The sequence below is a fragment of the Limulus polyphemus genome, unplaced genomic scaffold (assembly GCF_000517525.1).
Source record: "Limulus polyphemus unplaced genomic scaffold, Limulus_polyphemus-2.1.2 Scaffold927, whole genome shotgun sequence".
Lineage (NCBI taxonomy): Eukaryota > Metazoa > Arthropoda > Merostomata > Xiphosura > Limulidae > Limulus > Limulus polyphemus.
In genome coordinates this window covers 88718-100474 of record NW_013666537.1, presented here as the reverse complement: position 1 = coordinate 100474, position 11757 = coordinate 88718, and the positions used below count along the sequence as shown (strand labels likewise).

At 33.2% G+C, this 11757-nt stretch overlaps 2 protein-coding genes across 2 annotated transcripts in view; both read right to left on the bottom strand.

Moving 5' to 3' along the window:
* Positions 1-9015, bottom strand: part of LOC106461287 (serine/threonine-protein kinase PAK mbt-like) — a 33373-nt gene extending 24358 nt beyond the window's left edge. The window contains exons 1-3 of the mRNA XM_013921102.2: positions 8918-9015; positions 3749-3983; positions 85-899 (exon numbers count right to left, since the gene is read on the bottom strand). The gene's annotated coding sequence lies outside the window, so the exon portion shown is untranslated. The remainder of the gene's footprint in view (positions 1-84; positions 900-3748; positions 3984-8917) is intronic.
* Positions 102-3958, bottom strand: LOC106461283 (serine/threonine-protein kinase PAK 5-like). The gene is made up of 2 exons (XM_013921099.1): positions 3749-3958; positions 102-899 (listed from the first exon to the last, which is right to left on the bottom strand). The coding sequence occupies exons 1-2, from the start codon at positions 3956-3958 to the stop codon at positions 102-104; spliced, it is 1008 nt and encodes a 335-aa protein (XP_013776553.1).
* Positions 9016-11757: the final 2742 nt, after the last annotated feature.

Sequence of the window (11757 nt, the reverse complement as noted above, 5' to 3'; positions counted from 1 at the left end):
TACAAGCACTATATATATATATATATATATATATAATGATGTCTGAACATTCTACATGTAAAATATATTAATAACAGAACTTACTCTTGTTCTTTCATTCTTTACATTTTTGAGGATTTTAAGTCTCTTGGATGGTTTAAGTGGTTCTGAGACATGCTGTTCTTCAAAATAGGGCTATGAGAACCACTACGGTTTCCAGAATGCTGGGTTGAACCTGATGATGATTGAGAATCCCTGTACTGTTTTTCCATGACAGGAGGTTCAAGTGGACTTGACAAAGGGACACCATTGGAGATAAGCGATGGAAGCATGGGTCCATGATGATTACCTGTTTGAAAGTTAGGATTCATGGATGGGTGTTGCTCTTGGTAGCTTTGTGACTGTAGACAACTCTGGTTATCAATCATGAGACCTGATTTAGAGGTATAACCTGGCAGACTAGTTGGTGCAGGGCTTTTTTCTTGTTCCCTACCTAACTGGACACCAGGAAGCATACTATTATCTCCACCATCAGTTCTGTCCCAAGAGGGAACAGAGCCTTGAGAAGGAGCATGTTCTCTTGCATTCTGTAGATAGGAGTGGCTACCACCCATATGATTTCCCTGATTCTCTGAATAAAAGTTTACTGGATGGCCATGTCCCCACTGTAGTTGGCCAGGGTGAAACTGGGGGTGTGAGTGTGGATGGATATGAGAATCATGATGAATTTGGTGAACATGAGGAGGGACCTCATGAGATTGCACAGGTAGCATACTTTCATCTTCAGGTACTGGGGGAGGGAGGCGACTTAAATAGTCCCGTCGAGGTTGAGGAGGGCTTTCTTTCCTTAGCGAGTTGGATCGTGTGATTGAAACTGGCCCATTTCTGATTTGAGAAGAGCTTCCACCTCGAACAATGGTCTATAAACAGAAGAATATTAAGCTACATACATTTTACATTTATAGATGTTCAGTAATCATAATATCAGTGTGATTTCTAAATAGAGAGAACTGCTGTTCTACAGAGAAGTATGTATTCTGAGTTAACTTACTGACTTTTATCAGTAAGCCTGGCTGAAGTACTACATCCCACATTCACTGATGTATTGGGTATATAAGAGCATGTAGTTTCTAAACTCTGAAGAATTACTTATGCTTTGTCAAACTTTTGAAAAACATCTTGGTATCATACTAACTCATTTCTCAAGAATCAGAAACAGTCAGGATGGCCACATTTCTTCCACATTCTCCCCCTAACTTTTCAAGCAAAATTTCAAATTTTCCAAACCTCCACACATGCATATATGGCACTGATATTTCGACTCTTCCTGATAATTCTATCTAATTAACATCCCTTTTGTTGTAATGTGGCTATAAATGAAAATTTCCAAAAATAGTTCATATTATGGTATTATTATTATTATAGATATCTTCAAACAGAGATGCTGCAGCTTGATGGTAGATAGAATTTTGCATTTTTATATTAATGAAAGAACATTAATATTTCACGATTTTTAGTTTTTCATAACAAGAGAGTTAAAAGCAATTATTTTGAAGGTGATAATTATGACAAGTTTGGTTATGTAACTCAGTGAAAGTTATACGTTGTGTTTGTAATTAAATGATGTTTAGGCTATCGTACATTGTGTTTGCAATTCATTGATGTTGAGACTATAGAAATTTCTAGAGGCTTCAGTGATAAACATAAATAGCAGCAACCAAACAAGCGGGAGAAGAGAGAAAGTAAAGTCAAATGAAAGGGAAGTTCAGTAAGAGAAAAGTTAGAAAATGTCAAATTAGCCATAGTGTGAGTGAATGGTAGATATCTTAAGGTGAGATTAACAGTTTGATAGAGATAAGGAGAATAATTTGTCTAGTCAAAGGGTGTTCTAAACTAATTGAACCTGCCTGTATGGATTTTGATGGAAAGATTGAAAGTTCAGGATACAACTGTGGTAACCCCCGAGGCAACGAAAGTGAATTATTCATCAATACTATTGTGATAAAAGTAGAGAAAAATAGTTTGGCTTGTCAATTGGCTTCTAAAGCAATTGAATTAGCCTAAGTGGACTTTTGACAAGAAGAAGAGCACTGTATAGTGTTTAAGATACAACTGTATCTCTATAGTGTGAAGAAATCTTGTACATATGTTTATTTTGTTTTTACTATTTTACTTTAAAATAAGTGAAGTGCATACTGTCAGTTTATTGTTCGAATTTGTTGCCATGAATTCACAGACACCTACTGTAGAAGAATCTACACACACACACATACATACATACATACATATATATATATATATATATATATACATACATACATACATACATACACACACATACATACATACATACATATACTTAAAGTTCTGCAAAGAGCAACTGGTGAAGGTTGTTATAATATACCATAACAGCACAGTATGCTTTATATTTATGTGCAAATTATGAGATAAAAAAGGGGGGGAACCACAGTTTTCCCTGACTGTTCCCAGGTTGAAGAATGATTTTTCAATTCTGATTCCTTTTTAAAATTTCCTGGCTGTAATTGTGTAAAACAGAATACAAAAATTCTTCTGAAACTGTTATTTTCTTACATTTTCCCTTATGTCTTGATTATTATATTTTATAAGAAATGAAATGGCTACTGTAGAAAATTTTCTAACAATAACAGTAAACTCTAAGATATTGCTAAAACATGTATTGAAGCAAGCAAAAAGAAATACAATGAAACAAGCCATTAAGATAAATTCTAAATGACTGAACATTTTTGAACAAAGGTTTAACACATTCTTCATAATTTACAGTTCTCTAAGTATACTTTAACTTTTTTCAACTTCAGTTTAATAATATGTGATAAAGCCTCGTATCTTTGTTCCAAATACCATGCTTTGGCTGGAGTTAATAACATCTGTAATGTGTAACCAGATCAAAATAACATTTATTGAACATACTATTTCTACTTGTTGATTGAACAATGTCAACTTGTACTTGATTGAATGCTGACAACACACGATAACATCACCATGACAACAAAGCAGATTCATACTTGTATTATCGTATGCACTCACAATTTTGTACGTATCCCATTGTTTTCTCAGTTTGCTGCTGTAATTCCACCTAACAAAAAATTTTTCACAGAACCTTTATATTTCAATGTGGCATACAGTCTAAATTTTCTAATACCATTTGAAAAAAAAACTAATCTGAGTGCAACTGGACAATATAATATTAATAAAATACATTATAGTACTTTATCAATATATAATCCTGATTATACCTTAAAAGTAGGAGATTCTCCCCAAAATATTTAGTAATGAAGCTCAAAATATCCTAGCCTATATCAATCATTCTATAAATAATAGGCAATCTAATCAGTTATAAGCTGACAGGTTGCCTTTAATGGCGAATATTTGACAATTCCATGCATAGTAGTTAGGCTTATGACACTTTTAGATTTGCATTTCTTTTTTTTTGTTCCCATTTTATTAACAAATTTTAGACAATATATTACTGACGAAAAACTTAGGCTAAAAATGAAGATGGAATTTGGAAAATATCGAAATGTTCATGTTCTTTATCCTATAGATAATTTTATGATTTTAGATTTCTGCAAGTCTTGAACTTATCTATCATTCCAACAATAGTCACATGATACTTGTGTACTCACACACAGACGTACATAGTTCAAAGTCTGATGCTGATCAGTACTGCATATTTTTCACTATAACACCCCAATAAAAACCATTGATTTTCATGACCTGACAGACTTACGTGAGATTTCATGTTAATCATTTCAGTTGGTGTTATAGTTGATGGGTCCACTATGGGTTTTGGTCTATCTTGTTGAGTCTGGATTAAACTGGTCCATTGTGGTGGAAGGCCTACAAATTTTCCTTCATGTCTGTCAAAGCCTGTGTGAAATCTGTGCTCAAAGTTTGTAGGGGCAGAGATGATGGGCTTTTTCTTCTTCTTCCCAAACATACTTTGACTCTTTGCACAGAGGCAACTGTGTGCATATATACGAAATAATTATTTTAGTTTTAAATACTATACACATCAGAAACATGTTACTAACATAGGAAAAAGTTATGTCAAAACCTTGAAAATACAAAAATATTGTAAGGGAAAATTAATATGTGGTGAATGTATCAGCCACGCAACTGTTATGTACAATATGATTCACCATCTTTGTAGGTTTGTTAACAAGGCCTAATTACTTCCAACATTCATTTTACAGGTTTCATATACTATTCAAAATAATCACAGCTACACATCATTTTGTTTAAATGTTAATTATTGTCAATGGAATTTCATTAAAAACTTTTAAATAATTCTTTACCCATTTAAGACTGTCTACCATAACTATTTTTATGTATATATATATATATATATATTTTCATGAACCAAAGACAATCTTGTGTACTACCACACTCAAACAGGGTATCTGCAGAAGCTAATCCTACAGTGTAACCATGATACTGACTTAAGTTTTGTAAGTCAAAGAAATTTTCAAATAAGACAATTTTTCATTTAATCAAATTCCTTATTTAGGAGCTCATGCACCCCTAACTTGGATCTTAGGATGTAGGATGAGAGCCACAATTTTAGAGGGTTGATGGAGATTAACCTCTGGGTCAAGTGTGGTAAGATGTTGCCACAAGATCTAAGAAGAGTTGCCATAGTAAATACATATATATATATATATATATATATATGTGTGTGTGTGTGTGTGTGTGTGTGTGTATATACATATATATATTCTGATATTGTGTCTTTCTATATATGAAAATAGAAGCACAATGAAAAATAAAAGCTTTGTCATTTAAAAAATGAAGGTCACAGTTCTCAAAACTGTGATGGGCATTATACAGCTAGCATTTCAATGTTATATCCAAAACTTGAGAAATGTACACAATAACTTGTACCATTTATATTTACAGACAAATGATTTTACAAAACTATTCTACATGTAGACAATTATGTTGTTGGCTAGGATGGTATACTTGGTTATATGCTCAATCTATTATGGTGTATGCTCCCAGAAACAATATGATAAATTCAATAGTTTTATGGAATAAAAGGATCTTTATGTTTTGATTTATCAGTCTTTTAAAGCCTTCCACGCAGTATGTTGCCAGTGGGAAAGCAAAAAGGATTTGTGGTTGTATCTACAGGAATACTAAATACAAATCATTTTTGTTTTGTACAGATCTCCGGTTAAGCCTCCTTTAGAGTATTATGTTCAGGCTTAGGCTCCTTACTTTAAGGACATTGAGTTGGTAGAAGTTGAGAGGAGGGCTGCCACATGAAGACAGGTTAAGATACTTAACTCTCCATATCTAGGCTCAGTAATTTTAACTGACCTTGTAACTATCAGGTAGTCATGAAACTATACATACAATAACTTTTAATGTAGTAAGTGTATCATTACAACATTTTACAAATTTTAGTAAACATTAGAAGTCTGCTGTATACAAAAAATCAATTTTTTAAGGACATATTTCTACTTACAGAGTCAGTCTAATGTCTCACTCAGATTCTGATTAGTCTGAGAGCAAGGTGATTTTCATGTTAAGAATAAAAACATTTTTCACCTTACAGTTTTCATTTTTCATCTATGTAGCTTCTAGAATCTCTTAAATGAATATCAAAAGTTTAAAAGTTTTTTCAGTAAAAACTATATGTTATCTGTTATTTTCTCTACCCTAACACTATATGAACTTGTAACCGTCATAGAAAAATATAAAATCTAAAGTATCCTTTTTTCTCTATAGAATGACTGCAGATCGTGACTAAAAATTACAATTATCGATCCTAAACATTCTCAAACTCAAAACAATTTACATATTTTTATTTAATTTTATTGTCCTTTGAACTGTGTCTAAGTAAACCTGTGACAAAGCTATAAATCATCTAACAAGTGCATACCTGCCTGAGAAATTTATTAATTTTTTAATTTACATCTTCTTATCTAACCTAATAGGTTTCTAGCTTTTACATGTTAGTTACTTTTATAACCGTAAATAAAAAATATACATAAAAAATTCAAAAAAATACAATGACCTAAAAGAATTATAATTTAATTGGCTTTCTAACTAATTTATAAATGGATTAAAATAATTATCTTTTGTGACTGAGGTAACTTTGCCAATAGCAACAATAAATCTATGAATGAAACTATTGTAAGAACAAGCTCGTTTTACATGGAAATCAGTAAACTGAAATATTCTTTTTAATTGGTTATAAATAATCCAATAGCAAAAGTCAGAGAGAATTATTGTCATTTTTTGAAAGACAATGTGATAGGAGGGTGTAGCATGTGGGTTTGACTTTCTAGTTTATAAAAGCAAGAAGATTGGCGGCTATTAATTAATGTCTTAGCAATATCTCTACTATAAATATATAGTTATGTTAAACTCAGAATATCATATAGGGGTAGTAAGAAGATTTTAAGTGGGAAATTCAGAACTAACAAGCATCACATGATACAGAGACATGAAGATTAAATATTTCCATTTGAAATTAAAGCTTATATAGTATTAAAATTTGACTTATTAACTACATTTTTATGCCAAGTGTATGAAATACATTGATAATAAAGTAGTTTAAATGTTGAATGTATCCCTGTAAATAAAACAATCCATACAATAGGCCCATCATATTGAAACACACAGGTTTCAGAGTTAAATTTACTGCATCCATAACATCTCAAGGCAATCCATTATAAAGGCCAACCACACTATTAGAAAAGTACAGTTGTCTAATTTAAAGATGACTCCTAGACTGCCAAAATTTATATCTATATCCCCTACTCTTACCGTTCTCACCATTGAACATAAAAATAAGATGATGCATCAACAATTATCAATTCCCTTAATAATCTTTAACACCTTAATCAGATCCCCTCTTAACTCTTATTTTTTTTTTAAGGGAAGACAATTTCAAAGATCTTAAACTGTCATTGTAAGACAACCTTTCCATACCAGGAACTATCATGGTAGCTTTCTTTTGAATCTTTTTCAATAATTCATTGTCTTTCTTAAGGTAAAGAGTCCATGTCTAAAAATGAGGCCTAATCAGTGACCTATAAGATGAAATGATGACCACTTTATATGTATGTTCAATACTTCTGTAAATGCAACCCAAATTCCTATTTGCTCTACCATTAGCAACAGCAGACACTGCTTGGATGGCTTGAGTCTGATCAACCAGAACACAAAGACCCTTTTCTACCTTAACACTGTTAAGATTATTCCCAATCAAAATTATACTTAATAACTTCCTCAAGAAAGATATATTAGGAAGACAAAATTACCCTTTGGTGAATTGATTTTGGCTGGCTTTCATCTATATTTCACTGAATGATTTTGTAAAGCTTCTTTAACAAGCCACGTTAGAATTTTTCCCAATACAGAAGTATGACTAATTGAACAGTAATTTCTAGGGCAAGCTTTTAAAAACCTCCTTTAAAAACAGGACTAGCATTAGCAACTCTTCAATCCCATGGCACCTGCCCACTTGCATATCTGATCTCTGACTTCCCTTAAAACTCTGGGGAAAACCTTGTCTGGCTCTGGTACTTTTATCTATTTTTAATATCCCAACTTTTCTATTTCCATCAATGGTTTACTATCTAAATGACACAAGTCAATTCCAATATTTCCCATAGAATGCTCAGTATAGGGGATTATAGATATATTTTTATATAAAACTGCTTTACCCAAGAATTTAGTATCATCATCATATCTGAATATCATATTTCTTATATAAATAGTCCATATTTTGATTACATAAAATTTGTTTCACCAAGGGATTGAAGATAAATTTTATAAGTAATAGCAGATGAATTTCAATGTGACACGTGTCATTCATTTTTACTTTAGTTCAATACAGTATTATGAAACATTACATTTATCAATATATTTTACATGCAGTTTGTTATCATAATGAAACTTAAAAAACTAAATGGCATCTTACATGTTCTTACGCAGAGACTTAAAATTGTTGAAATTGTCCAAAACTGCAATAGCAACCACTGAATAATTGGCATGAGGTAAATTCTAAATGTTAACTTTAAGTAAAACCTTGGGTTAGTATTATTTCATTAGATATAACCAATTTAACCCTACAAAATTACAGTTAATGCTGAGATTTGCTATGCACAATCTATACTGAAGAGATAATACTTATAACCAATGCAGTGACCAAAATTTAAGTCTAGTGTAACTTAGAAATGTCAGTGAAATTATGTGTTACTATTACTATTAGTCAATATTATTATTACACATGTACGTATTTAGTTACATATCTAATTCAGTAATTGAATGAACGCCTATTTTATAACGTTTTGTGCAGAGATACTCTGACGTGTCGTACTTTATAATATTATTAAAAATATATTAACTAATAGTAATACTAAATTACTAAGTAATAATAACATCATGTTAACGTTAACTCTTATAAACTATAATTTGTATAAATACAACTTATAATAATAATAGTATTGATACATCACTTTTTTCGTAAGACTAAGAGTGCTAGGACTAGACTGTACAGAACATAACGGTCATAAGTACCAGAAAATAGAAGTCGTCTGCAAATTAGCTAATTTTATTTTTCAAACTGGGTGGCTAGTCTTTGGAATAGAGTGCCTTCAGATGTGGTATATGCAACAAGATTGGGAGAATTCAAGAGAGGACTTGTTGAGTACAACAGGAGTTAGGACTGGGTATGCTAATATTTAATTCGACAGCCAAACATAAAAACTAAAAGTTATATACTAATATAGTGTTAGACTATTCTAACACTATATATATACTATATCAGGCATTACCACAGATCAACTTTTCTTTCGAATTTAGTTTTAGTTTAATATCTAAGATCCTCCATATACAAAACAAAAAACTGTAACTGTAGCATTTTCTCATGCATTGTACTTACTATTATGTGCTGTAATGCTGTTTCAACCTCAAGGACCTAGGCCTAAACCAAGTAATTTGTCACTTTTTTAACACCCGATCATTCAACTGTATTTCTGAACGAACGCCATCTTGTGAGCAACAAGTAGCGTAGTATTACATCCGGGATGTCTAAAATTTCGTAGGTTAAATCCGAGTCTAGATGACTACTGAACAATAAGTTTTAATTCAACTAAAAAATATGTATATATATCAGGCATTTTGAAGTTTGTTTATGTTATTGTCAAAACCGAAATCAACAACAAAAACTTTTCTTTCGTGAAGGAACAAATGGAAAATGATGCACTTTACTACCTCCGCCACCGAATGTAGGAAAAGGTTATGTTTTCATCCTTGTGTGACTGTGGGTGTTTGTTTATATGTTAGTCAGCAAGATTTTTCGAAAACGGCTGAATGGACTTGTGCGAAAGTTGGCATACATTTGGACAATAAAGAGATTAAATTTTGGAGGATCAAGGTCAAGATCACTAAAATCCCTATCTGTTTACACGGGGACCGATTCTCACACTATTTTTACTCCATAACTTAGTCAAAATTGATCGTATTTTGATTAAACTTGGTTGAAATATGAAGAATATTAATCTTATTCCCCATTATCCTGCCAAAAATTATCAGTGTCCGTTGTTAATGACGGATATACGAAAACATTTTCGTTTTCTTTGAGAGCCGAATATGATCAAGGCTGTGTAGCAGAGATATGCGCTCTATACTTGTGTAGGTTTCACATAACACTGTTATATATACACGACTGTTCATTTAAGTTAAATACGAGAGTACTGTTACGTATCTGCTCGTTTGTTAATTTCCGGTATAAATTCTTTCCGCGGAACTTCAGCGATACAAGTCCTTTCTTAACTAAAACTAGTTTATTCTTTCTTGATACAACTTTTTGTAATACACAGAATTTCCGGAGTCAATTTAAATTAACAACCTTTATAACACACGCTATAAATCACAGTGATTCATAAACTTTACTTACGGCGCCTACTGTTCGCTTGACTCAATTATCTATCTCTTCCATCTACCTGCATATCTATCTATCGCTGGCTTTATTTGCCGGGCTTATATACTAAAAAAAGAGGGCGCCTGGCAAACAATCGGACATTCAAGGGGTTCCTCGATAATTCATGAGCGTTCGAGAAACTCCAGCGCCCATGCTCCCAGCGTCGCGTGACTTCCGCTATCGTAACAGTACTATATAGTTTATAAACGTTAAAGTAAGTTATTTTCTTAGAAGCCATAGTTAGGGCAACTTCGCTTATGTAACTATTTACTCATTATTTATTGTGTAATTCAATTGCTCTGAATGATGTACGTCATGTTACTCGAACCTTCTGAATACTTCTTGTTGCTTTAACTGAGTACTGTTACATAATAACCTCTCATAGTTTGTAGAAAGTTCTAGATCTCAGTCGGGCAGAATATATATATATATATATATATAGGCGACCAATTTAGTGAGAGTAAGTTAGTGAAAGTGAAAGTAAAAGTGAAAAGTGAAGTTAGACTGTGTGATTGTGAGTTTAGCCATAAAGACTGTATAGTGGCGATTTTTAAATTGAAAAAAAAAAGTGAAGTTAGGCTTCGTGATTGTGAGTTGAGCCATAAAGAGCATATAATGGCGATTTTTGAAATGAAAGTATCACAGCTTGTGTTGTGATAACATAGTTGAGAAGAATAACTCGTCTTGTCATTTGGGTGAAGGCTATGCTGTGGAAAAAAAATGAAAGTCCTATGAGACACTGGGTGCAGCAATGCAACAGTGAGAACCAGTCCAGTACCTGATGGCCAGATGGTGGGCAAGGTACATCTGTGTGTGCTGATCGATGGGACAGTGAGAATGTTCTCCATAACAAGAATAAAGGTTGACATTCCATATTACATGGGAGACTTTAGGACCATTTGAATGAAGGCACCCATCTATGACTTGATGATTGGAAATATACCAGGCAGTAGAAGTTTGGAGGAACCAGACAGAAATCAGACTGATAAAGCATCTGCAAACACCATTAGTGCTCAAGAAAAACAAAGCAAGCAAGACAACAAGCTCCTGCAAGTCTGGAAAGGTGACATCCCGAAAGTAGGTCTTTGGGTACTGAAGGATTCACAGAATAAAACTCTTCACTGCAGAAAATTTGGGAAAGTGTCCAGGAGAAAGTTGAGCACAAGACCAAGGGTAAAGGGACCTACAGAATAGAGGACCAGCAGGTATATATTAAGGCGGTTCACTGGGGAAGTTTAACAGATCATAGTACCAACAGTTATACGGGATTTAAGAGATGAAGTTGGCTCATAAATCAATTGTGGGAGAACACCTAGGAGAAAAAGGTGACAGAAAGAATCACTAGTAACTTCAAATGGCTGGGGGACATTGAAGACAAGACCAGATTCTGCAGGTCATGTGACATCTGCCAAAGGACAATACCTAGAGGGAAGGTAGCCAAGGTGCCACAAGGTGAAATGCCTCTTTTAGAAAAGCCATTCAGCTGTGGACAATATTCAGAAACCATAGCAATGCCAGAGATAGAGATGGAAAGAGTAGCAGGAGCCCTCCTGGAAGTGTTCTGCATAGTAGGCTTCCTAAAAGAAGTCTTGAGAAACAGAGAGACCCAGTTTACCTCAGAACTCATGCAAGAGGTGTGCAGACTCATCAGCACTAGGCAACTCTTTACAACCCTGTACAACCCCAGATGTAATGGACTTTATGAGAGAGTCAATTGTCATCCCGTAAAGTCGAAACATATAGAGTCGTCAACTTTCTGAAGGCCATAGATAGGCCTAAATAAAATGTTTTTAATTGTG

Coding starts and splice junctions, on each gene's coding strand:
- LOC106461283 (XM_013921099.1), bottom strand. CDS start 3,958: ATGTTTGGGAAGAAGAAGAAAAAGCCCATCATCTCTGCCCCTACAAAC. Junction 900..3,748: donor TGATTAACATGAAATCTCAC/GTAAGTCTGTCA, acceptor TTCTGTTTATAG/ACCATTGTTCGAGGTGGAAG.